Source organism: Oncorhynchus tshawytscha, linkage group LG02 (genome assembly GCF_018296145.1).
Source record: "Oncorhynchus tshawytscha isolate Ot180627B linkage group LG02, Otsh_v2.0, whole genome shotgun sequence".
In the NCBI taxonomy this organism is placed as follows: Eukaryota; Metazoa; Chordata; class Actinopteri; order Salmoniformes; family Salmonidae; genus Oncorhynchus; species Oncorhynchus tshawytscha.
This window is the reverse complement of record NC_056430.1, coordinates 29,259,405-29,286,904: the sequence shown is the minus strand read 5'-3', so window position 1 is coordinate 29,286,904 and position 27,500 is coordinate 29,259,405. Positions and strand designations below refer to the sequence as shown.

The 27,500-nt window shown below is 50.0% G+C and overlaps 1 protein-coding gene across 1 annotated transcript in view; it reads right to left on the bottom strand.

Annotated features, from left to right (window-relative positions):
• Nucleotides 1–27,500, bottom strand: part of LOC112239667 (forkhead box protein P4) — a 162,890-nt gene that overhangs the window by 18,268 nt on the left and 117,122 nt on the right. Inside the window, 6 exon segments of the mRNA XM_042296251.1 lie at nucleotides 9,975–10,073; nucleotides 13,796–13,894; nucleotides 16,564–16,729; nucleotides 16,732–16,770; nucleotides 20,781–20,922; nucleotides 25,055–25,147. Coding sequence (XP_042152185.1) covers nucleotides 9,975–10,073; nucleotides 13,796–13,894; nucleotides 16,564–16,729; nucleotides 16,732–16,770; nucleotides 20,781–20,922; nucleotides 25,055–25,147 — 638 coding nt within the window.

The window sequence follows — 27,500 nt, the reverse complement described above, 5'->3', positions numbered from 1 at the left end:
CCCTCCCATTCTCCCTCTCCTCCCCTTCTCCCCATCTCTCTCCCTCCCCTTCTACATCTATCCCTCCCATTCTCCATCTCTCCCTCCCATTCTCCATCTCTCCCTCCCATTCTCCCTCTCTCCCTCCCCTTCTCAATCTCTCCCTCCCATTCTCCATCTCTCCCTCCCATTCTCCCTCTCTCCCTCCCCTTCTCCCTCCCTCCCTCCCTCCCATTATCCATCTCTCCCTCCCATTCTCCATCTCTCCCTCCCCTTCTCCCTCTCTCTCTCTCCCCCCCATTCTCCCTCTCTCCCTCCCATTCTCCCTCTATCCCTCCCATTCTCCCTCTCTCCCTCCCCTTCTCCCTCTCTCCCTCCAATTCTCCATCTCTCCCTCCCATTCTCCATCTCTCCCTCCCATTCTCCCTCTCTCCCTCCCCTTCTCCCTCTCTCCCTCCCCTTCTCCCTCCCATTCTCCCTCTCTCCCTCCCATTCTCCCTCTCTCCCTCCCCTTCTCCCTCTCTCCCTCCCATTCTCGACCTCTCCCTCCGATTCTCCCTCTCTCCCTCCCCTTCTCCCTCCCTCCCTCCCCTTCTCCATCTCTCCCTCCCATTCTCCCTCCCTCTCTCCCTCCCCTTCTTCCTCTCTCTAACCAATTCTCCCTCTCTCCCTCCCCTTCTCCCTCTCTCACTCCATTCCCCCTCTCTACCTCCCATTCACCCTCTCTCCCTCCCCTTCTCCCTCTCTCCCTCCCATTCCCCATCTCTCCGTCCCCTTCCCCCTCCCATTCCCCCTCTCTCCCTCCCATTCTCCCTCACTCCCTCCCATTCCCCCTCTCTCCCTCCCCTTCCCCCTCCCATTATCCCTCTCTCCCCCTCCCATTCTCCCTCTCTCCCTCCCATTCCCCCTCTCTCCCTCCCCTTCTTCCTCTCTCTAAATCATTCTCCCTCCCATTCTCCCTCCCCTTCTCCCTCTCTCCCTCCCATTCCCCCTCTCTCCCTCCCCTTCTCCCTCTCCCCCTCCCATTCTCCCTCTCTCCCTGCCCTTCCCCCTCTCTCCCTCCCCTTCTTCCTCTCTCTAACCCATTCTCCCTCTCTCCCTCCCCTTCTCCCTCTCTCCCTCCCCTTCTCCATCTCTCCCTACCATTCTCCATCTCTCCCTCCAATTCTCCATCTCTCCCTCCCATTCTCCCTCTCTCCCTCCCCTTCTCAATCTCTCCCTCCCATTCTCCATCTCTCCCTCCCATTCTCCCTCTTTCACTCCCTTTCTCCCTCTCTCCCTCCCATTCTCCCTCCCATTCTCCATCTCTCCCTCTCTCCCTCCCCTTCTCCCTCCCATTCCCCCTCCCATTCTCCCTCTCTCCCTCCCATTCTCCCTCTATCCCTCCCATTCTCCCTCTCTCCCTCCCCTTCTCCCTCTCTCCCTCCCATTCTCCATCTCTCCCTCCCCTTCTCCCTCTCTCCCTCCCATTCTCCCTCTCTCCCTCCCATTCTCGCTCTCCCTCTCGCTCTCCCTCCCCTTTCTCCCTCTCTCCCTCACTCTCTCCCTCCCCTTCTTCCTCTCTCTAACCCATTCTCCCTCTCTCCCTCCCCTTCTCCCTCTCCCTCCCCTTCTTCCTCTCTCTAACCCATTCTCCCTCTCCCTCCCCTTTCTCTCTCTACATCCCCTTCTCCCTCTCTCCCTCCCCTTCTCCCTCTCTCCCTCCCATTCTTCCTCTCTCCCTCCCATTCCCCTCTCTCCCTCCCCTTCTCCCTCTCTCCCTCCCATTCTCCCTCTCCCCCTCCCATTCCCCCTCTCTCCCTCCCCTTCTACCTCTCTCCCTCCCATTCTCCATCTCTCCCTCCCCTTCCCCCTCCCATTCTCCCTCTCCCCTCCCATTCTCCCTCTCTCCCTCCCATCCCCCTCTCTCCCTCCCCTTCTTCCTCTCTCTAAATCATTCTCCCTTCCATTCTCCCTCCCCTTCTCCCTCTCTCCGTCCCATTCCCCCTCTCTCCCTGCCCTTCCCCCTCTCTCCCTCCCCTTCTTCCTCTCTCTAAACCATTCTCCCTCTCTCCCTCCCCTTCTTCCTCTCTCCCTCCCATTCTCCCTCTCTCCCTACCCTTCTACCTCTCTCTAACCAATTCTCCCTCTCTCCCTCCCATTCTCCCTCTCCTCCCCTTCTCCCCCTCTCTCTCCCTACCCTTCTCCATCTCTCCCTCCCATTCTCCATCTCTCCCTCCCATTCTCCATATCTCCCTCCCATTCTCCCTCTCTCCCTCCCCTTCTCAATCTCTCCCTCCCATTCTCCATCTCTCCCTCCCATTCTCCCTCTCTCCCTCCCCTTCTCCCTCTCTCCCTCCCATTATCCATCTCTCCCTCCCATTCTCCATCTCTCCCTCTCTCCCTCCCCTTCTGCCTCTCTCTCTCCCTCCCATTCTCTCTCTCTCCCATTCTCCCTCTATCCCTCCCATTCTCCCTCTCTCCCTCCCCTTCTCCCTCTCTCCCTCCCATTCTCCATCTCTCCCTCCCATTCTCCATCTCTCCCTCCCATTCTCCCTCTCTCCCTCCCCTTCTACCTCTCTCCCTCCCATTCTCCCTCTCTCCCTCCCATTCTCCATCTCTCCCTCCCATTCTCCCTCTCTCCCTCCCCTTCTCCCTCTCTCCCTCCCATTCTCGACCTCTCCCTCCGATTCTCCCTCTCTCCCTCCCCTTCTCCCTCTCTCCCTCCCATTCTCCCTCTCTCCCTCCCCTTCTCCCTCTCTCCCTCCCCTTCTCCCTCTCTCCCTCCCAATCTCCCTCTCTCCCCCCCCTTCTCCCTCTCTCCCTCCCATTCTCCCTCTATCCCTCCCATTCTCCCTCTCTCCCTCCCCTTCTCCCTCTCTCCCTCCAATTCTCCATCTCTCCCTCCCATTCTCCATCTCTCCCTCCCATTCTCCCTCTCTCCCTCCCCTTCTCCCTCTCTCCCTCCCCTTCTCCCTCCCATTCTCCCTCTCTCCCTCCCATTCTCCATCTCTCCCTCCCATTCTCCCTCTCTCCCTCCCCTTCTCCCTCTCTCCCTCCCATTCTCGACCTCTCCCTCCGATTCTCCCTCTCTCCCTCCCCTTCTCCCTCCCTCCCTCCCCTTCTCCATCTCTCCCTCCCATTCTCCCTCCCTCCCTCCCTCCCTCTCTCCCTCCCCTTCTTCCTCTCTCTAACCAATTCTCCCTCTCTCCCTCCCCTTCTCCCTCTCTCCCTCCATTCCCCCTCTCTACCTCCCATTCTCCCTCTCCCATTCACCCTCTCTCCCTCCCCTTCTCCCTCTCTCCCTCCCATTCCCCATCTCTCCGTCCCCTTCCCCCTCCCATTCCCCCTCTCTCCCTCCCATTCTCCCTCACTCCCTCCCATTCCCCCTCTCTCCCTCCCCTTCCCCCTCCCATTATCCCTCTCTCCCCCTCCCATTCTCCCTCTCTCCCTCCCATTCCCCCTCTCTCCCTCCCCTTCTTCCTCTCTCTAAACCATTCTCCCTCCCATTCTCCCTCTCTCCCTCCCATTCCCCCTCTCTCCCTTCTCTTCCCCCTCTCTCCCTCCCCTTCTCCCTCTCTCCCTCCCCTTCTCCCTCCCCTTCCCCTCTCTCCTCCCCTTCTCCCTCTCTCCCTCCCATTCCCCCTCTCTCCCTCCTCTTCCCCCTCTCTCCCTCCCCTTCTCCCCTTCTCCCTCTCTCCCTCCCCTTCTCCCTCTCTCCCTCCCCTTCTCCCTCTCTCCCTCCCCTTCCCCTCTCTCCCTCCCCTTCTCCCTCTCTCTCCCTCCCCTTCTCCCTCTCTCCCTCCCCTCCTCTATAACTCTCCACTTAACTCTCTCTATAATCCTCCACTCCCTAACTCTCTCTTTACTCCTCCACTCCTTAACTCTCTCTATAATCCTCCACTCCTTAACTCTCTCTTTACTCCTCCACTCCCTAACTCTCTCTATAATCCTCCACTCCTTAACTCTCTCTATAATCCTCCACTCCCTAACTCTCTCTATAATCCTCCACTCCCTAACTCTCTCTATAATCCTCCACTCCTTAACTCTCTCTTTACTCCTCCACTCCCTAACTCTCTCTATAATCCTCCACTCCTTAACTCTCTCTATAATCCTCCACTCCTTAACTCTCTCTATAATCCTCCACTTCTTAACTCTCTCTATAATCATCCACTCCCTAACTCTCTCTATAATCCTCCACTCCCTAACTCTCTCTATAATCATCCACTCCCTAACTCTCTCTTTACTCCTCCACTCCCTAACTCTCTCTATAATCCTCCACTCCCTAACTCTCTCTTTACTCCTGCACTCCCTAACTCTCTCTTTACTCCTCCACTCCCTAACTCTCTCTATAATCCTCCACTCCCTAACTCTCTCTATAATCCTCCACTCCCTAACTCTCTCTTTACTCCTCCACTCCTTAACTCTCTCTATAATCCTCCACTCCCTAACTCTCTCTATAATCCTCCACTCCTTAACTCTCTCTATAATCCTCCACTCCCTAACTCTCTCTATAATCCTCCACTCCCTAACTCTCTCTATAATCCTCCACTCCCTAACTCTCTCTATAATCCTCCACTCCCTAACTCTCTCTTTACTCCTCCACTCCTTAACTCTCTCTATAATCCTCCACTCCTTAACTCTCTCTATAATCATCCACTCCCTAACTCTCTCTATAATCCTCCACTCCTTAACTCTCTCTATAATCCTCCACTCCTTAACTCTCTCTATAATCCTCCACTCCTTAACTCTCTCTTCACTCCTCCACTCCCTAACTCTCTCTTCACTCCTCCACTCCTTAACTCTCTCTATAATCATCCACTCCTTAACTCTCTCTTCACTCCTCCACTCCCTAACTCTCTCTATAATCCTCCACTCCCTAACTCTCTCTTCACTCCTCCACTCCCTAACTCTCTCTATAACTCTCCACTCCTTAACTCTCTCTTCACTCCTCCACTCCCTAACTCTCTCTATAATCCTCCACTCCCTAACTCTCTCTATAATCCTCCACTCCCTAACTCTCTCTATAATCCTCCACTCCTTAACTCTCTCTATAATCCTCCACTCCTTAACTCTCTCTTCAGTCCTCCACTCCCTAACTCTCTCTATAATCCTCCACTCCCTAACTCTCTCTATAATCCTCCACTCCTTAACTCTCTCTATAATCCTCCACTCCTTAACTCTCTCTATAATCCTCCACTTCTTAACTCTCTCTATAATCATCCACTCCCTAACTCTCTCTATAATCCTCCACTCCCTAACTCTCTCTATAATCATCCACTCCCTAACTCTCTCTTTACTCCTCCACTCCCTAACTCTCTCTATAATCCTCCACTCCCTAACTCTCTCTTTACTCCTGCACTCCCTAACTCTCTCTTTACTCCTCCCACTCCCTAACTCTCTCTATAATCCTCCACTCCCTAACTCTCTCTATAATCCTCCACTCCCTAACTCTCTCTTTACTCCTCCACTCCTTAACTCTCTCTATAATCCTCCACTCCCTAACTCTCTCTATAATCCTCCACTCCTTAACTCTCTCTATAATCCTCCACTCCCTAACTCTCTCTATAATCCTCCACTCCCTAACTCTCTCTATAATCCTCCACTCCTTAACTCTCTCTATAATCCTCCACTCCCTAACTCTCTCTATAATCCTCCACTCCCTAACTCTCTCTTTACTCCTCCACTCCTTAACTCTCTCTATAATCCTCCACTCCTTAACTCTCTCTATAATCATCCACTCCCTAACTCTCTCTATAATCCTCCACTCCTTAACTCTCTCTATAATCCTCCACTCCTTAACTCTCTCTATAATCCTCCACTCCTTAACTCTCTCTTCACTCCTCCACTCCCTAACTCTCTCTTCACTCCTCCACTCCTTAACTCTCTCTATAATCATCCACTCCTTAACTCTCTCTTCACTCCTCCACTCCCTAACTCTCTCTATAATCCTCCACTCCTTAACTCTCTCTTCACTCCTCCACTCCCTAACTCTCTCTATAACTCTCCACTCCTTAACTCTCTCTTCACTCCTCCACTCCCTAACTCTCTCTATAATCCTCCACTCCCTAACTCTCTCTATAATCCTCCACTCCCTAACTCTCTCTATAATCCTCCACTCCTTAACTCTCTCTATAATCCTCCACTCCTTAACTCTCTCTTCACTCCTCCACTCCTTAACTCTCTCTATAATCCTCCACTCCCTAACTCTCTCTATAATCCTCCACTCCCTAACTCTCTCTTTACTCCTCCACTCCTTAACTCTCTCTATAATCCTCCACTCCTTAACTCTCTCTATAATCATCCACTCCTTAACTCTCTCTATAATCCTCCACTCCCTAACTCTCTCTATAATCCTCCACTCCCTAACTCTCTCTTTACTCCTCCACTCCTTAACTCTCTCTATAATCCTCCACTCCTTAACTCTCTCTATAATCATCCACTCCTTAACTCTCTCTATAATCATCCACTCCCTAACTCTCTCTATAATCATCCACTCCTTAACTCTCTCTATAATCCTCCACTCCCTAACTCTTTCTATAATCATCCACTCCTTAACTCTCTCTATAATCATCCACTCCTTAACTCTCTCTATAATCATCCACTCCCTAACTCTCTCTATAATCATCCACTCCCTAACTCTCTCTATAATCCTCCACTCCTTAACTCTCTCTATAATCATCCACTCCCTAACTCTCTCTATAATCCTCCACTCCTTAACTCTCTCTATAATCCTCCACTCCTTAACTCTCTCTATAATCCTCCACTCCTTAACTCTCTATTCACTCCTCCACTCCCTAACTCTCTCTTCACTCCTCCACTCCTTAACTCTCTCTATAATCATCCACTCCTTAACTCTCTCTTCACTCCTCGACTCCCTAACTCTCTCTATAATCCTCCACTCCTTAACTCTCTCTTCACTCCTCCACTCCCTAACTCTCTCTATAATCCTCCACTCCCTAACTCTCTCTATAATCCTCCACTCCCTAACTCTCTCTATAATCCTCCACTCCTTAACTCTCTCTATAATCCTCCACTCCTTAACTCTCTCTTCACTCCTCCACTCCCTAACTCTCTCTATAATCCTCCACTCCTTAACTCTCTCTTCACTCCTCCACTCCCTAACTCTCTCTATAACTCTCCACTCCTTAACTCTCTCTTCACTCCTCCACTCCTTAACTCTCTCTATAATCCTCCACTCCTTAACTCTCTCTATAATCATCCACTCCTTAACTCTCTCTTTACTCCTCCACTCCTTAACTCTCTCTATAATCCTCCACTCCTTAACTCTCTCTATAATCATCCACTCCCTAACTCTCTCTATAATCATCCACTCCCTAACTCTCTCTTCACTCCTCCACTCTCTAACCCTCTCTATAACTCTCCACTCCAACATAATTTTTTCCTATTTTCCTCTATAATCCTCCACCTCTACCCCCCCCCTCTCCAACTCTGTGGCTCAGTCATAAACAGTAGCCAGGTTTTTTCCGTGCGTCCCGACAATGAGTCTCTGTTTACTCCTCAGCCCTCTCAGACCGGGATTCAACCCACATTACCCATTACCATCAGCCCCACTAACCACAGCCAACAAAGTACTATAGCAGACGGCATAGAGCGAGAGAAAGAGACAGGAGGGGAAATTAGTAAATGTCTCTACTATTTAGGAAAATGTAATTAGATAGAAGAGGAGAAGAGAAGAAAATAGGTGATGGGAAGAGGATAGTGGAGAATAAAGAGAATAAAGGGGATGGGAGGAAAGAGAGAGATCAAAGATCAGAAGGAAGAAAAGAGCTGGAAATAGAAGAGTGTCTCCTCTTGTCTCTCGTCTCTTCCTGCCCGGAGCGATGACTAAGGAAGGCTGGAGGGGAGCGCACTGTCGACCTGACGGCTTTATCTGTCACTGTTTGGTTTGTCTCTCTCTCTCTCCCCCCCTCTCACTCCACCTGCCCTGAGGCTGTGTGAAATAAGACACCAAACAACAGCTTTCCTCTCAAAACTTTCCCAGCCTGCCTCTGGCTTTGATCAGACTGTCCGCTGCCATCATTTCACAACACCTCCTCCGGGTATGTGTGTGCGTACATGTGAGTGTGTGTGTGTACCATGCCATGTTAATACACACTATCCCTCAAGATATTATCTCAGTGGATAATTATAAAGTCTGTTTCTCTACCTCACAGACATTGTTAGGTCTTGGTAAAGCCTTGGTTAAGGGTTCCTTTGGCCTCTGTTAAAATATTCATAATGGGATTGCTAGGGGTTTGTTATGGGTTTGTTATTTGTTAGCCACAAGTGGACTGTCCTGAAGCTGTTGTAGTAGAGATATCAGGATCTCAATGGAATGTGCCTGTGTGTATTAGTGAGTTTGTTCACCTGACATGTTGTGTGTTGTGTCATCACGCTAACACATAGTAACAACTTACTGTTTACATCAGGCTTAGATGTATCACCCCTTATTCCCACCAGCACACACGTTCACATACACACACCCAATCTCCCCCGCTGTACCCCCCTCACCCCTCCCTCTCCCCTCTCCACTTTACACACCATCCCCGAAGACTACAAACTGGCAAACAGACAAGACAGAGAGGTAAAGAAAGGCAGAGAGGAGAGAGAGAAGGAAAGCAGGGGGAGATGGACAGAGAGGTAAAGAAAGGCAGAGAGGAGAGAGAGAAGGAAAGTAGGGGGAGATGGACAGAGAGGTAAAGACAGGCAGAGAGGAGAGAGAGAAGGAAAGCAGGGGGAGATGGACAGAGAGGTAAAGACAGGCAGAGAGGAGAGAGAGAAGGAAAGCAGGGGGAGATGGACAGAGAGGTAAAGACAGGCAGAGAGGAGAGAGAGAAGGAAAGTAGGGGGAGATGGACAGAGAGGTAAAGAAAGGCAGAGAGGAGAGAGAGAAGGAAAGCAGGGGAGATGGACAGAGAGGTAAAGAAAGGCAGAGAGGAGAGAGAGAAGGAAAGTAGGGGAGATGGACAGAGAGGTAAAGAAAGGCAGAGAGGAGAGAGAGAAGGAAAGCAGGGGAGATGGACAGAGAGGTAAAGAAAGGCAGAGAGGAGAGAGAGAAGGAAAGCAGGGGGAGATGGACAGAGAGGTAAAGAAAGGCAGAGAGGAGAGAGAGAAGGAAAGCAGGGGGAGATGGACAGAGAGGTAAAGAAAGGCAGAGAGGAGAGAGAGAAGGAAAGTAGGGGGAGATGGACAGAGAGGTAAAGACAGGCAGAGAGGAGAGAGAGAAGGAAAGCAGGGGGAGATGGACAGAGAGGGAGCTGCTGTTTGAAGTCTTTGCTAGCGCCATGGAAACAAAGAGCTGTGATTGTAAATGAGCTAATTAAGTAAACCACTAACGAAGCGTGGAAACAATTTGCTTGACCCTTCAGAGCAGAGAACTCTGGGAGCACAACACTAATCAGCTAGAGACGGGAGGGACCAGTTACAGACAGGTAACACACACACACACACACACACACACACACACACACACACACACACACACACACACACTGAATGACTTATGCTATCTTATAAGGCGTAACCTCGGTTTCTTTGATACCTTATCAGCACCGTGTCACAGGTTCTCTCACTACACACCACGTAAAGAGAGATAGAGGGATTGAAGTGAGGGATAAAGGGATGAGAGAAGGCTGACAGAGAGAGAGAGAGCTGTTAAATAATGTAGACGGACACACAATAACAAAACGCTCTGCTCTACCAAGGGAGCCTGATGTAACCGATAGCAACTGATTCATTATTGATGGAAGGCTGTAGAAAGCTACACTGACTGACTGACACTCAGCACTGGCTAGTCGCTGTGTTCGCTGGTAGTGTGTGTCTGGGCTGACTGAAATAGTAGTACTCACTGTAGAGTCCTACACTAGTCACTAGAAAGTCATGCTAGGAAGATTGAAAGTGACAATCCATCAGCAATAGGGGCCCCGTCCATTCTTTGTAGCATGGGCTGACTGACACACAGTGGCTGTGTGGAGGAGAGTCGTTGATGAATGCAGCTTCAGGGTGTTACTCACTTGATGAACTGTCCCATGTCATCACACAGAGCCTCACAGCCAGGCCATTTACACTCTCCATGGCCATAGAGAGGATGGGAACCTGCATGCTCCTCGTGGCTGAGAGAACGAGAGAGAGGGGAAAGAGAGGGTGAAGAGAGGGAGAGAGAGGGGGAGAGAGAGGGAGAGAGGGGGCAGAGAGGGGAGAGAGGGGAGAGAGAGGGGAGAGAGGGGAGAGAGAGGGTGAAGAGAGGGAGAGAGAGGGGGAGAGAGGGAGAGAGGGGGAGAGAGGGAGAGAGAGGGGGAGAGAGGGATAGATGGGAGAGAGAAGGTGAAGAGAGGGAGAGAGAGGGGGGAGAGAGGGAGAGAGGGGCAGAGAGGGGAGAGAGAGGGTGAAGAGAGGGAGAGAGGGGGAGAGAGGGAGAGAGAGGGGGAGAGAGGGAGAGAGGGGGCAGAGAGGGGAGAGAGGGGAGAGAGAGGGGAGAGAGGGGAGAGAGAGGGTGAAGAGAGGGAGAGAGAGGGGGAGAGAGGGAGAGAGGGGGGGAGAGGGGAGAGAGGGGGGAGAGAGGGATAGATGGGAGAGAGAAGGTGAAGAGAGGGAGAGAGAGGGGGGGAGAGAGGGAGAGAGGGGGCAGAGAGGGGAGAGAGCGGGTGAAGAGAGGGAGAGAGGGGGAGAGAGGGAGAGAGAGGGGGAGAGAGGGAGAGAGGGGAGAGAGAGGGTGAAGAGAGGGAGAGAGAGGGGTGAGAGAGGGAGAGAGGGGGCAGAGAGGGGAGAGAGAGGGGAGAGAGGGGAGAGAGAGGGTGAAGAGAGGGAGAGAGAGGGGGAGAGAGGGAGAGAGGGGAGAGAGAGAGGGGAGAGAGAGGGTGAAGAGAGGGAGAGAGAGGGGAGAGAGGGGAGAGAGAGGGTGAAGAGAGGGAGAGAGAGGGGGAGAGAGGTAGAGAGGGGAGAGAGAGGGGAGAGAGAGAGTGAAGAGAGGGAGAGAGAGGGGAGAGAGGGGAGAGAGAGGGTGAAGAGAGGTAGAGAGAGGGCAGAGAGAGGGGAGCGAGGGGAGAGAGAGGGTGAAGAGAGGGAGAGAGGGGGAGAGAGGGGAGAGAGAGGGTGAAGAGAGGGAGAGGGCAGAGAGGGGAGAGAGAGGGGAGAGAGGGGAGAGAGAGGGTGAAGAGAGGGAGAGAGAGGGGGAGAGAGGGGAGAGAGAGGGAGAGAGGGGAGAGAGAGGGTGAAGAGAGGGAGGAGAGGTGGGAGAGAGGGGAGAGAGAGGGTGAAGAGAGGGAGAGAGGGAGAGAGGGGAGAGAGAGGGTGAAGAGAGGGAGAGAGAGGGGTGAGAGAGGGAGAGAGGGGGCAGAGGGGAGAGAGAGGGGAGAGAGGGGAGAGAGAGGGTGAAGAGAGGGAGAGAGAGGGGGAGAGAGGGAGAGAGGGGAGAGAGGGGTGAAGAGAGGGAGAGAGAGGGTGAAGAGAGGGAGAGAGAAGGGTGAGAGAGGGAGAGAGGGGGCAGAGAGGGGAGAGAGAGGGGAGAGAGGGGAGAGAGAGGGTGAAGAGAGGGAGAGAGAGGGGGAGAGAGGGAGAGGGGAGAGAGAGGGTGAAGAGAGGGAGAGAGAGGGGAGAGAGGGGAGAGAGAGGGTGAAGAGAGGGAGAGAGAGGGGGGGAAAGAGGGAGAGAGGGGAGAGAGAGGGGAGAGAGAGGGTGAAGAGAGGGGGAGAGAGGGAGAGAGGGGAGAGAGAGGGAGAGAGAGGGCAGAGAGGGGAGAGAGAGGGGAGAGAGGGGAGAGAGAGGGTGAAGAGAGGGAGAGAGAGGGGGAGAGAGGGAGAGAGGGGAGAGAGAGGGGAGAGAGAGGGTGAAGAGAGGGAGAGAGAGGGCAGAGAGGGGAGAGAGGGGAGAGAGAGGGTGAAGTGAGGGAGAGAGAGGGGGAGAGAGGGGAGAGAGAGGGTGAAGAGAGGGAGAGAGAGGGGAGAGAGGGGAGAGAGAGGGTGAAGAGAGGGAGGAGAGGTGGGAGAGAGGGGGAGAGAGGGTGAAGAGAGGGAGAGAGGGGGAGAGAGGGAAAGAGAGGGGGAGAGAGGGAGAGAGGGGAGAGAGAGGGTGAAGAGAGGGAGAGGGGGAGAGAGAGGGGAGAGAGAGGGTGAAGAGAGGGAGAGAGAGGGGAGAGAGGGGGAGAGAGGGGGGAGAGAAAAATGGCAGGTTAGAATGATGTGAAGCTAACATAACAGATGTACAGACATCACATACTGTATAGACAACACATACTGTACAGACAACACATACTGTATAGACAACACATACTGTACAGACAACACATACTGTACAGACAACACATACTGTATAGACAACACATACTGTATAGACAACACATACCCTATAGACAACACATACAGTATAGTCAACACATACTGTACAGACAACACATACTGTATAGACAATAGACAACATATACTGTACAGACAACACATACTGTATAGACAACACATACTGTACACACAACACATACTGTAAGAGAAAAGGAATTAGTGATCTCATTTGAGATGACCATTGACAGATGAAATAAAGCACACATCAGAACCAGAGACACATGCCTCTGAGCAGCAAAAGCACACACACAGTGCAAGCCTCCATTGTTCCACACTAAGGCCATAGTTCCCTTACTGTCATCAGAGCGTGGTGAACATGAAGCTAAGAGCAGAATGGTGTGTGTGTTCTTCCATTTCAAACGTTCATCCTCACAATGCCCCAGTCCCCACCCCCCTCTCTAGTCAGTATGAGACCCATACGGCCCGCATGATTGGTGAGTAGGGTGGCGGTCTTATCCCTCATACACTGGTTGTTCTCAGACGTGGCTGTATGCTTTATTGTGAGACAGTTCTGTGTGTGTGTGTGTGTGTGTGTGAGTGAGTGAGTGAGTGAGTGAGTGAGTGAGTGAGTGAGTGAGTGAGTGAGTGAGTGAGTGAGTGAGTGAGTGTGTGTGTGTGTGTGTGCGTGCGTGTGTGTGTGTGTAGCTCTGGGATGCTGATTCTGGTTTGGGCCGGATCCAGGCCAGTGAGGGCAGGTCCAGTGGCTGTGTGTGTTTGGTGTGTGTCCAGTAGCCAGTGTACAGGGTTCACATTGTGCTGCAGATGAGGTTTGAACCAGCCTGGCCTCATGTCTGACAAACTCCCACAGAGAGTTCACAGTTTATTTACATGAAATCTACCAGCATCCAGAGACATACAGGCTGAAACAGCAATGTTCACATGTGTTTGTGTTCGTGTGCGTCTGTGTGTGTGGAGGAGGTTGAGGCATCTGCCAGATCCACATCACAGGGTTGTATAACACAAACCATCCCTCTCACAGATGGGACCATCCCAAAGACAAGCGCATTCTCATCCCCTCCTCTCCTTCCTCTCTTTTCCCCTCTTCTCCTCCCCTATTCCCTTCTCATTGGGCAGATGTGTGTGTGTGTGTGTGTGTGTGTGTGTGTGTGTGTGTGTGTGTGTGTGTGTGTGTGTGTGTGTGTGTGTGTGTGTGTGTGTGTGTGTGTGTGTGCGTGTGCGTGTGCGTGCGTGTGCGTGTTGGCTGTGGTTGACTCCGCTCAGTTCAGAAGCTGCTCAGACTGCAGAAGCGACAAACTGCTGGCAACCACACACCAGTCCACATCAGCCATGCATTATCTGTATCATGCTAGCCCCCTCCTTTCTCCTCCCTTCAGTCTCCTCTGCCTCCCTATGAGCAATGCTAGGGTAGTGTTAGCATGGGCCAGTCAAATGTCACAGGAGCTAGCTCTCTTATACTTCCCCCACACAGAGGGAGCATGTCCTCATTCTCAGCATGTCAGGTCTGTGTGTGTGAGTTGTGTGTCTGAGTGTGAGTTACTCACTGGCTGCTGGATAGTGGGCCACCTTTGGTATAAGGCATGAGGTGTTCATCTCCGAGGTCTGCCTTGCTGAAGGAGGAGATCCATTCAAAGAGTCTTGCTCTTAAAGATTAAATGAACACAACCCACGGGTGAATACATACCCAACAAACACACACAATCTGAAACATACATCTCCCCTGAACACACACATGCCCCAACAAACAAACACACACAACCAACAAACACACACAAAGAATAACACTACATACACACAACACTTTTTCTACTTTGTGCTCACATTCGAACAAACCATTTCTCAGGTCACCCCTTCCTCATTCACTCCTCCTCCCCCTCTTCCTCCTCCTCCCCCTCCTCCTCCCCCTTATCTTCCTCCCCTCCTCCTCCTCCCTCCTCCTCCTCCTCCTCCTCTTCCTCCTCTGCCCCTCCTCCTCCTTAACCTCTCCCTCCTCCCCCTCTTCCTCTTCCTACCCCTCTTCCTCCTCCTCTTCCTCCTCATCTCATAATGTTCACCCAGACACACCCATGCCAAACTGGCCCCTGGACGGCAGTAGAGTAGTAGTTTGTGCTCCACTCCAGAAAACACATGAGAACGACCACAATGACCACATATCAAATGACCTGAGGGCCGTTTACACTAGAATATTACACACACCAGCTTATTACACAGTACTTAACACTATACACACACACCTTACTCACAGATACGCACATCATGACTGTCTAAAGACATAGTAACTACGTGTGAATTACATCCAGCACAGTTCTTCTACAGGGCACATGGAGCACACATCAGTCACACTGTATCACTATTAGTGTACAGTCGTGGCCAAAAGTTTTGAGAATGGCACTAATATTAATTTTCACAAAGTCTGCTGCCTCAGTTTGTATCATTTACTCCAGAATGTTATGAAGAGTGATCAGATGAATTGCAATTCATTGCAAAGTCCCTCTTTGCCATGCAAATAAACTGAATCCCCCAAAAACATTTCCACTGCATTTCAGCCCTGCCACAAAAGGACCAGCTGACAACATGTCAGTGATTCTCCCATTAACACGTGTGAGTGTTGACGAGGACAAGGCTGGAGATCACTCTGTCATGTGGATTGAGTTCGAATAACAGACTGGAAGCTTCAAAAGGAGGGTGGTGCTTGGAATCATTGTTCGTCCTCTGTCAATCATGGTTACCTGCAAGGAAATATGGGCCGTCATCATTGCTTTGCACAAAAAGGGCTTCACAGGCAAGAATATTGCTGCCAGTAAGATTGCACCTAAATCAACCATTTATCGGATCATCAAGAACTTCAAGGAGAGTGGTTCAATTGTTCTGAAGAAGGCTTCAGGGCGCCCAAGAAAGTCCAGCAAGCGCCAGGACCGTCTCCTAAAATTGATTCAGCTGCGGGATCGGGACACCGCCAGTACAGAGCTTGCTCAGAAATGGCAGCAGGCAGGTGTGAGTGCATCTGCACACACAGTGAGGCGAAGACTTTTGGAGGATGGCCTGGTGTCAAGAAGGGCAGCAAAGAAGCCACTTCTCTCCAGGAAAAACATCAGGGACAGACTGATATTCTGCAAAAGGTACAGGGATTGGACTGCTGAGGACTGGGGTAAAGTCATTTTCTCTGATGAATCCCCTTTCCGATTGTTTGGGGCATCCGGAAAAAAGCTTGTCCGGAGAAGACAAGGTGAGCGCTACCATCAGTCCTGTGTCTTGCCAACAGTAAAGCACCTGAGACCATTCATGTGTGGGGTTGCTTCTCAGCCAAGGGAGTGGGCTCACTCACAATTTCACCCAAGAACACAGCCATGCATAAAGAATGGTACCAACACATCCTCCGAGAGTAACTTCTCCCAACCATCCAGGAACAGTTTGGTGACGAACAATGCCTTTTCCAGCATGATGGAGCACCTTGTCATAAGGCAAAAGTGATAACTAAGTGGCTCGGGGAACAAAACATTAATATTTTGGGTCCATGGCCAGGAAACTCCCCAAACCTTAATCCCATTGAGAACTTGTGGTCAATCCTCAAGAGGCGGGTAGACAAACAAAAATCCACAAATTCTGACAAACTCCAAACATTAATTATGCAAGAATGGGCTGCCATCAGTCAGGATGTGGCCCAGAAGTTAATTGGCAGCATGCCAGAGCAGATTGCAGAGGTCTTGAAAAAGAAGGGTCAACACTGCAAATATTGACTCTTTGCATCAACTTTATGTAATTGTCAATAAAAGCCTTTGACACTTATGAAACGCTTGTAATTATACTTCAGTATTCCATAGTAACATCTGACAATAATATCTAAAAACACTGAAGCAGCAAACTTTGTGGAAATTAATATTTGTGTCATTCTCAAAACTTTTGACCACATCACATTCTCTCTAGCTCTATCAGATGTGTGAGCATATGTGTGTGTGTGTGAGCATGTGTGTGTGTGTGTCAGCTTTTCAAAATGCCAGTCCTCTAGCAGTTCATCGCGTAACAAGCTCTCGCTGGGGGACACAGTCATCTAACAATAACCCAGATAATAAAATACATTTCTGAAATATGGCCCCGATGGTGCATTCATATGAAATATTTATAAAGCACCCAACTGTACCTGTCTCTGTACCTGTCTCTGTACCTGTCTCTGTACCTGTCTCTGTACCTGTCTCTATACCTGTCTCTATAACTGTCTCTGTACCTGTCTCTGTACCTGTCTCTATATCTGTCTCTGTACCTTTCTCTATATCTGTCTCTATATCTGTACCTGTCTCTGTACCTGTCTCTGTACCTGTCTCTGTATCTGTCTCTCTTTGGGGTGTGGTTGTCCTGTCCATTGTGCAGGCTGCTGCGTGTGTTTGCTTTGGGGAAGGAGGTTGAGGTAGAGTTGGTGCTGAGGTCCAGACCCTCTCCAGTCTGCTGCTGCTTCAGGGCCTCCTCTGCAGACTGCACCCCGACACCTCCTTCCACAGCTGCTGCAGGTCCCCAGGACACATGGCTGCAGGGGGGTGAGAGGGGAGGAGAGTGAGGGATGAGAGGAGAGGACAGTGAGGGATGAGAGGAGAGGAGAGTGAGGGATGAGAGGGGAGGAGAGGACAGCGAGGGATGAGGAGAGTGAGGGTTGAGAGGAGAGGACAGTGAGGGATGAGAGGAGAGGAGAGTGAGGGATGAGAGGAGAGTAGAGTGAGGGATGAGAGAAGAGGAGAGTGAGGGATGAGAGGAGAGGACAGTGAGGGATGAGAGGGGAGGAGAGGACAGTGAGGGATGAGGAGAGTGAGGGATGAGAGGACAGTGAGGGATGAGAGGAGCGGAGAGTGAGGGTGAGAGGAGAGGAGAGTGAGGGATGAGAGAAGAGGAGAGTGAGGGATGAGAGCAGAGGAGAGTGTAGATTTAGTTATTGGATATTAGTTATTACTTACAAAACCACCATCCAGTTACACATCCAGACTCACACACAGAGAGACTCACACAAAGAGAGACTCACACAAAGAGAGACTCACACAAAGAGAGACTCACACAAAGAGAGACACACACACAGAGAGACTCACACACAGAGAGACTCACACAAAGAGAGACTCACACAAAGAGAGACTCTCACACAAATAGAGACTCTCACACAAAGAGTGACTCACACACAGAGACTCACACACACACTCACACGCAGAGAGACTCACACACACACTCACACGCAGAGACTCACACACACACTCACACACAGAGAGACTTACACATTCACTCACACACAGAGAGACTCACACACACACTCACATGCAGAGAAACTCACACACACACTCACACGCAGAGAGACTCACACAGACACTCAGTGGGCCGAGCCCCTGGGAGTGGTTAAGTATGAGGAAAATGATGGGGTATGAACTGAAGGAAGCTAAAGGCTAATTTCTGTAGGTTTTGTTATCTTTCTACATCTCCCCTATTCCCCAGCCTTCCCTGTTAGTGATTATTGCTGTCCAATGCTAGCAATGCTTCTTCTGTTGCTGCGCTGTGTCTGAGTGTGTTTGGGTGCGTGTGTATGTGTGTGTGTATGTTATAGCTATTTCTCCTCATATTTCACTGTGAGAGGAGAGATAGGTCCACCCAGCAACCCCTCATCACACACACCTGACCCCCTGGCCCTCTCTGCATCTGGCCCAAGCTGTCCCTGAAAGACACACACGCGCACACACGTACACACACATGAACATACACAATCCTAACAGAAATCCAAATATTATGTCTGCTGCTTCTACATTCTCCTCTCAGCCAGCCAAAACAAAATCCTCACTCTAGAGAAATGGAACTGTGTGTGTATATCTGTGTGTGTTTGAGAGAGAGAGTGTATACATGTACAGGTATGTGTCTGTGTGAATAGATACCGCATGTGTCTGTCTGTCTGTCTGTCTGTCTGTCTGTGTGTCTGTCTGTGTGTGTGTGTGTGTGTGTGTGTATATCTGTGTGTGTTTGAGAGAGAGAGTGTATACATGTACAGGTATGTGTCTGTGTGAATAGATACCGCATGTGTCTGTCTGTCTGTCTGTGTGTCTGTCTGTGTGTGTGTGTGTGTGTGTATCTGTGTGTGTTTGAGAGAGAGAGTGTATACATGTACAGGTATGTGTCTGTGTGAATAGATACCGCATGTGTCTGTCTGTCTGTCTGTCTGTCTGTCTGTCTGTCTGTCTGTCTGTCTGTCTGTCTGTCTGTCTGTCTGTCTGTCTGTCTGTCTGTCTGTCTGTCTGTCTGTCTCTGTGTGTGTGTGTGTGTGTGTGTGTGTGTGTGTGTGTGTGTGTGTGTGTGTGTGTGTGTGTGTGTGTGTGTGTGTGTGTGTGTGTGCAACCACTAGTGTGTGTGTCTAGATGTCTATCAGCATAGACATTATGCCTGGGTCAAGTTAGATTAACACAGAAATTAAGTTGCCCCAATCGACAGCAAATTAAGTAAATGGAAAGGAACAATTCATTTACAGTTTCTCAGTGTTTGCAACAGCCAACTGTAAGCTATGTATGCTAAAGACTGTAAGCTATGTATGCTAAAACTAATATGAAGTATATATACTCTATAAACTCAATAGACAATCTGCCCACCACACACACATGTACACATGCATACCGGACTGATGGAGGGACGCTGATGCGGGGCAGTGGAGCGCACACACAAACACACACTCCACGTGTAGTGGGGCTCAGAGCGGCAGGGCTACCTGTCTGTGTGTGTGTGTGTGTGTGTGTGTGTGTGTGTGTGTGTGTGTGTGTGTGTGTGTGTGTGTGTGTGTGTGTGTGTGTGTGTGTGTGTGTGTGTGTGTGTGTGTGTGTGTGTGTGTGTGTGTGTGTGTGTGTGTGTGTATGGCATGGCTGACCAGAGGAATGCTCTTCCTCACGCCTGGCTGAGCCGTCACAATGGACAGGCTCTTTCACACTGCAGGGAAATTCCACTCTGACGAGAGGGAGAGAGCGAGTAAGACAGAAGAAGAGGACAGAGAGAGAGAGAAAGAGGGAAAGACAGACTGAGAGATAGAGAGAAAGAGGGAAAGACAGACTGAGAGATAGAGAGATAGAGAGAAAGAGGGAAAGACAGACTGAGAGATAGAGAGAAAGAGGGAAAGACAGACTGAGAGATAGAGAAAGAGGGAAAGACAGACTGAGAGAAAGAGAGAAAGAGGGAAAGACAGACTGAGAGATAGAGAGAAAGAGGGAACGACAGACTGAGAGATAGAGAGAAAGAGGGAAAGACAGACTGAGAGATAGAGAGAAAGAGGGAAAGACAGACTGAGAGATAGAGAGAAAGAGGGAAAGACAGACTGAGAGATAGAGAGAAAGAGGGAAAGACAGACTGAGAGAAAGAGAGAAAGAGGGAAAGACAGACTGAGAGATAGAGAGATAGAGCGAAAGAGGGAAAGACAGACTGAGAGATAGAGAGAAAGAGGGAAAGACAGACTGAGAGATAGAGAGAAAGAAAGAGGGGGAGATGCCAAAGCCCCTGGTTTAAAGCTGTCTGATAAATTCCACTCTTCTACTTTTAAAACGTCTACAGTCTGTCTTTCACACTCATTCAGTGTGCAGTACTGTTAGAGGTGAAGCCTGGAGTAAAAAGTCTAGGCCTGCAAAACTGAGGGGTGGGGGTTGCTAGTGCGATACAGAGAGAGAGAGGCGAGGGAGGGGGAGTAGGGAGGGAGGATGGGGGAGGAAACTCTATCCTGGTCTGTGTGTGTTCTTGCCAGTCGGGGATTTAGTAATGTTGCGGCCACTTTGGAACGCCAAAGCTCTGTGTGTGTATGTGTGTGTGTGTGTGTGTGTGTGTGTGTGTGTGTGTGTGTGTGTGTGTGTGTGTGTGTGTGTGTGTGTGTGTGTGTGTTTGTATGCGTGTGTACACTCTTAAAGCTGGGGTTGGTTATGAAGAGCCGAGCATACACACACACACACACACACACACACACACACTAGGGAGAGACAGAACAAGAACGAAGGGCTGTGTGTCTGGCTCATCTCAAGCATTAACACAGACACACATAGATACTCCCTCCTTTCCCCTCTTGGAGCTCTGAATTTGGTGGCATATTTTACTTATTATCCAAATGACTGCCTTCCACAAACAATCAGGCCCAGCTTTTATCTTTTATGAGCTGACTAAGTTAACAGGCTTCACATCTGGCTGTAGGTACTGGGGCTTTGTGTGTGTGTGTGTGTGTGTGTGTGTGTGTGTGTGTGTGTGTGTGTGTGTGTGTGTGTGTGTGTGTGTGTGTGTGTGTGTGTGTGTGTGTGTGTGTGTGTGTGTGTGTGTGTGTGTGTGTGTGTGTGTGTGTGTGTGTGAGTGTGTGTGCACACAGCTTGAGATGATGGCTGGGCTGAGGGCAGTGCTAGCTATTAAGTACTGTCATTATTTGCACTAAAACACTCCCACCAACTGGCAACCAGACCTCTATGTCTAGTAGGGAGGTATGGAGGAGTTGGAATTTGGTGGGTAAGGAAGTCATGGGATTTGAGAGGTAAGGGTAAAGGTAAGGCTGGGTGTGTGTACCTTGCTGCAGGCTCTGCATGGGGTTACTGGGCTGTAGGGAGACCAGGCCTTGTCTCTGCAGGTTGAGGATGTGCTGCTGTTGAAGTTGCTGCATCTGAATGAGCTGCTGCTGGAAGGCCAACTGCTTGTTACCTATCTGCTGCTGTGGAGAGAAGAGAGAGAAAGTACTTACGTGTTGATAAAACTCTAAAATGTATTTCCCAGTATTTCTACCCCACTCCATTGGAGAGCATTTGTATTAAGGTTTAAGGAAGCCCATTCCATCAATGCATCTCAGGTACATTGTAAAATGGAGTCTGAAAGACTCCACACAGACGAGCAGTGTTGGAAAGTAAAACTGTGAGACCCCAAAACTTGAATCTGTTGTATGGGGACTCTTGAGGAAAGAGAGAGATGGAAGCAGGGAAGGAAGGGATGGAGGGAGGAGGTGAAGGGGTGAGTGGTACAGACTACATGGCATGTGGCGATAACGTCAGTGCGTGTCGCGGTGATAAATGTCCCCTTTCCTGGTTTCCCTGTCGGTGCCGGCCCAAGCCTGTGTTACACTGTTTGATGTCCCCCCTGAGAGATGGCCCTTATCTTCCCCAGATAACAGAAGGAGAGGAGAGACAGCGAGAGAGAGGAACAGAGAGAGAGAGAGAGAGAGAGAGAGAGAGAGAGAGAGAGGGGTGGGTGGAAAAATAAATAAATAGAGGTTTTTCTATCAGAGAGCAAGCAGCGGCCGACGAGCCTTTGAACAGACAGGAGGAACTCACAGGAAGGCCACAAGGTCACTTCCTGCCAGACTGGGCGTCTGGGGAGGTAGGTTGTGTGTGTGTGTGTGTATATATAGGGAGGCAGAGGGTCACTGTGTCAGCACAACAGGCATTCCCTCCAGAGAGGGAAGAGAAGTCCAACAGCAGGAGACTCTGACCCGCCAGTTACAATGTTACACTTGTTGTCTTGACTTCTGTCACAACTACACACTCAACAACCTTCTCGTAGACCAAGCACAATGTACTTTAGTGTATACAGCTAGATATTTTCCTGACCATGTAACCAGGACCTAGAGTTTTTCCTGGTCTAGTCATGTGGTCAGGAAAACCTCCTGGCCTTATCTGTAGCTCTTGATGTCCACCTAAAAGCTGTTAAAGCTTTCTTGTTCCGTTCAACACTTTCCCTCCCTTGGTCCATCTCTCCTTCTCCCTGGTACTGTCTGTCCATCTTCCCCCCCACCTCCCTCTATCTCACCCTCTCTCTCCAGAGACATGCTAGTGGTTCTTTAACTCATTGTGTGTGTGTTCTGTTTACATTAGCCGCGGCTGAGTGGCCAAAGCTAGCGCAGTAACAGGCTGTCAACGTGATTTATGAGCACATCACACACTGTCTGAGCCTGCCAGTCTCTCACACACACACACACACACACACACACACACACACACACACACACACACACACACACACACACACACACACACACACACACACACACACACACACACACACACACACACACACACACACACACACACACACACACACACACACACACTGCCAGTCCCAAACGTCTAGTGTGACAGACAGTCACTTCATTAAGCTGACTTCTGACCAGCTCCAATGCACCAGTCACACACTCTTTCAGCAATCACTTCTACACAGAAAACAACGACTGGAACATTCAGAGAATACAGAGGGGTCAAAAAGTCAGTCATTGACACACACATGTTAAAAAATGCACAGGGGAGATTTGTATTTTTCTCCCTCTCTTTATCCCTCTCTCCATTCCTCACTCCATCCCTCACTCCATACCTCTCTCCATCCCTCACTCCATCCCTCACTCCATCCCTCTCTCCATCCCTCACTCCATCCCTGACTCCATCCCTCACTCCATCCCTCTCTCCATCCCTCACTCCATCCCTCACTCCATCCCTCTCTCCATCCCTCACTCCATCCCTCACTCCATCCCTCTCTCCATCCCTCACTCCATCCCTGACTCCATCCCTCACTCCATCCCTCTCTCCATCCCTCACTCCATCCCTCACTCCATCCCTCACTCCATCTCTCTCTCCATCCCTCACTCCATCCATCTCTCCATCCCTCACTCCATCCCTCACTCCATCCCTCTCTCCATCCCTCACTCCATCCCTCTCTCCATCCCTCACTCCATCCCTCTCTCCATCCCTCACTCCATCCCTCACTCCCTCTTTCATCTGTTGAGTGACCAGAGAGCTCACACAGAGCTTTTACTCAATGAATCTATCCATTCATCCAATTGATGTGTCTATTATTATAACAACTATTCATCATAATAGGTTAAGAAGGACTGATTGAGTACTCACGTGTAGTAGTCCCCATAAATGTATCCCCTAGGCCCTTCATCTAACCCCTATGCCCTTCATCTAACCCCTATGCCCTAGGCACTTGATAAGTAGGTGACCTATGTAGGCCTATGTAACCTACCTGCCATACCCATTCTAACCAGTAGGGTGAGCACCTCCGGGCCTCGAGGTCCTCAGCAGTGCTGCTTCTCTTTCTTCCTCTCAGACCTGGGACACCAGGTGAGTGGAGACTCTGGCCAATCAATGACATTAACCATTCAATTAACCACCAGCTAGAGAAGAAAACCACCAGTGTTGTACTGCTGGAGGCATTGGACTATTGATTGTTATAAGGCAGTGAGTTAGACTGTAGATCAGGCTTTAGCTGTACATAGGGGAGGATATATGTCCACAACAGTGGGAGCGATGAGCCATCACACATCAGCTTTGTGTGTGTGTGTGTGTGTGTGTGTGTCTGTTTCTGTGTCTGTGTGTGTGTGTGTGTGTGTGTGTGTGTGTGTGTGTGTGTGTGTGTGTGTGTGTGTGTGTGTGTGTGTGTGTGTGTGTGTGTCTGTGTCTGTGTGTCTGTGTCTGTGTGTGTGTGACCAGTGTTTGCACTTGTATGCTTGTTACAGGAAAAATATAACCGGAGAATCGGACAGGAGTAAAAAAATAGAAAAGGAATCAGACACGGTCTCTACATGCAAGTCAACCACAACTGGTTTGCTTTGGTCACGGTCGAGTTGGCTGACCGCTGTAGGCAAGGGGGGAGAGGGTCCACAGGGAGAGGGGGGTGAAAGAGGTGGGAGGGAGAAAAGAGGGAAGATCTAGGCCGAGCCTCCTCATGCGATTCCCACAATGGTCTCTGGAGCCCACGAGCTCCCTAGAAGTATTCTCTGTTTCTTACCTGCTCCCCTCTCTCCCCCTCTCTCTCCCCCCTCTCTCTCCCCCTCTCTCTCCCCATCTCTCCCCCTCTCTCTCCCCCCCCTCTCTCCCCCTCTCTCTCCCCTCTCTCCCCTCTCTCTCCCCTCTCTCTCCATTTTTCTCTCTCTCACTCTCTCTCACTATTCTCTTTTTCTCTGCCCCTGCCACATCCCTCCTCTACTCTCTGAAAATGTCAGGCTGGATGGGGAGAGTGTATGTGTGTAAGGTTGGATGGGGAACATGTACTCTATGTGTGTAAGATTGGATGGGGAATATGAACATGTATATGTGTATGTGTTTGTTTTTGTGAGAGAATCCCTTTATGATTGCTCTCTTAGACACCTCTGACAACTCACAAGCCTAAATCGAACCAAAGCCCCCTCCCAACACACCCTCTATGACAGTAATCTGGTGTGATCTGTTGGATGCTCTTTGTCGTTATGTGTTGTGATCCTGCTTGAAACCCACCGGGATCCCTGTTAGTGTGGTTAGACCTGGTGGAGGAGTGTGTGTGTTGGCACAGTTATCAATGCTTGCGGGGGTTAATTGACAGGCAACTCCGATAGTGAGTCGACAAAAGGATTTTACCTCAGGCTTCACGCACACGCGCGGACACACACACACACACACAAGAAATAACGCAGAAACCATGTAAATGAATCCTTATGCTCTATTAACGCAGAGCTCTCTATCAGTGAGGTTTACCATGGTGTGTTAGTGCAGAACAATGACATATATTCCATCACTACTATAACTCCTGTTTGGAGAGCCAGACTACACAACAAAGGCAAGAAGACAGGAAGAGGAGAGAAGGAGGAAAGGAGAGAAGGAGAGGATACGAGGACAGTAGGAGATAGGGAAAGAGGAGGATGAATAGAGGAGGGTGGAAGAGGTGTGCGCTCTGCCCCAGTACAAACGCTCTGTAAGTTACAGCACTTCACCTCCATGTGCCCTACATACTCCACAATCCCTTAACTGACGAGTTGGCCACTTCAACTGTGTACGAGTGTGCTTGTAAGTGCGCTTGATAACATCGCTCCGTTGGGGTCTCACCTCTTTGGCTGCCTGCTTCCCAGCCTGCTGCTGCTGCTGAGTCAGAAGCTGAAGATGCAGCTGCTCCTGCTGCTTCTTATAGTACTCCTGTAGCTGGAGAGAGAGGGAGGGAGGGAGGGAGGGAGAGAGAGAGAGAGAGAGAGAGAGAGAGGGGAGGGAGGGAGGGAGGGAAAGGGGGAGGGAAAGGGAGGGAGGGGGAGAGAGAGAGAAAGGGGAGGGAGAAATGGGGGAGGGATGGAGGTTGGGAGGGAGGGAGAGAGGGAGGGAGCGAGAGAGAGAGAAAGGAAGGAAGAAAGAAATGGGGAAGGGAGGGAGAGAGGGGGAGAGAGAGAAAGGGGGAGGGAGAAATGGGGAAGGGAGGGATGGAGGGGGAGAAAGGGAGGGAGGGAGAAATGGGCAAGGAAGGGAGGGAGGGAGAGAGAAAGGGGGAGTGAGGGAGAGAGAGGGTTTAGGGAGGGAGGGAGGGAGAAAGGGGGAGAGAGGTAGGGATACACAGGGTGGAGGGAGGGAGGGAGAAAGGGGGAGAGAGGTAGTGAGAGAGAGATGGTGGGAGAGATGGAGAGGGGGGAAATAGGGAGGGATGGAAGGAGGGAGGGAGTGAGAGAGAGGGAGGGAGAGAGAAGGAAGAAGAGAGAGGGGGAAGAGAAAAGGGAAGACAATTGAGTCAACAACATTTCAATCTTCAAAAGCCTGCTGTGAAAGAAAACCTTAGGCCTAGCTGCAGAAACACAAAGCATAACAGAGAGCAGTGAGAGTGAGGCGGTGTGTGTGCGTGTGCATGTGTGATATATGGTGTACACGATTTCTTTTGCTCTCTCTCTCTTCTGCATCTCCATGAAGGCCGTGCGTCATTGTTGTGCCTCTGAGCGAGACAAGATTTACAGACAAACTACCAGACAACAAGTTTTCCCAGCAACTAAAGCAGGTACACGATACCGCAATGTGTATAAGTGTATAATGTGTGCAGGGAAGCTGCTGGAAGTGCCTTCTCAACGGGGGCGTGTAGAGAAACCCACTAGCATGATCAGATACACACACACACGTCCTTCTAGATAAAAGGTTGACTCTTACGTGGTAAAAGGGTGAATGAGTTAGAGAGATGCAGTAGCATGACCCAACAGGAGTGTTCTGTCCCTCTAGGGGAGATGTGCTGCCGAAGCCATGGAGAGACGCTCATAGCCGTCGGTTTGAACTTCCTTTAAAAAGAGTTATTTAATGTTAACCTGAAACACCTGGACAGGAGGTGGGCGGGGGTGCGTGTGTATATACAGGGCAAGGGGGGGTGTAGTGAGGTTTGAGGCGTCCCGTAAATCTTGGTGCCCTACAGTACCTGGCATGTCAAGGGCGTCGCCATAGCGCCAGAGACAGATGTTAGACAGACCCATGTTATTTATGGGCTGCCTGACTTATCACTGAGGTAACAGTCTGAGCAGAGGGGTGTGTGTACGTGTGGGATGGGGGTGGTGGGACAGGTGTTCTGCAGCGGCCATTTTGTTGGAGAATCAAAGGGTGTATCTGTATAGTCTGATGTGAACATATAGTCTAGTGAAGTAGAAAGGGTGTATCTGTATAGTCTGATGTGAACATATAGTCTAGTGAAGTAGAAAGGGTGTATCTGTATAGTCTGATGTGAACATCTAGTCTAGTGAAGTAGAAAGGGTGTATCTGTATAGTCTGACGTGAACATCTAGTCTAGTGAAGGTAGAAAGGGTGTATCTGTATAGTCTGATGTGAACATATAGTCTAGTGAAGTAGAAAGGGTGTATCTGTATAGTCTGATGTGAACATCTAGTCTAGTGAAGGTAGAAAGGGTGTATCTGTATAGTCTGACGTGAACATCTAGTCTAGTGAAGGTAGAAAGGGTGTATCTGTATAGTCTGATGTGAACATATAGTCTAGTGAAGTAGAAAGGGTGTATCTGTATAGTCTGATGTGAACATCTAGTCTAGTGAAGTAGAAAGGGTGTATCTGTATAGTCTGATGTGAACATATAGTCTAGTGAAGTAGAAAGGGTGTATCTGTATAGTCTGATGTGAACATCTAGTCTAGTGAAGTAGAAAGGGTGTATCTGTATAGTCTGATGTGAACATATAGTCTAGTGAAGTAGAAAGGGTGTATCTGTATAGTCTGATGTGAACATATAGTCTAGTGAAGGTAGAAAGGGTGTATCTGTATAGTCTGATGTGAACATATAGTCTAGTGAAAGGGTGTATCTGTATAGTCTGATGTGAACATCTAGTCTAGTGAAAGGGTGTATCTGTATAGTCTGATGTGAATATCTAGTCTAGTGAAGGTAGAAAGGGTGTATCTGTATAGTCTGATGTGAACATCTAGTCTAGTGAATGTAGAAAGGGTGTATCTGTATAGTCTGATGTGAACATATAGTCTAGTGAAGTAGAAAGGGTGTATCTGTATAGTCTGATGTGAACATATAGTCTAGTGAAGT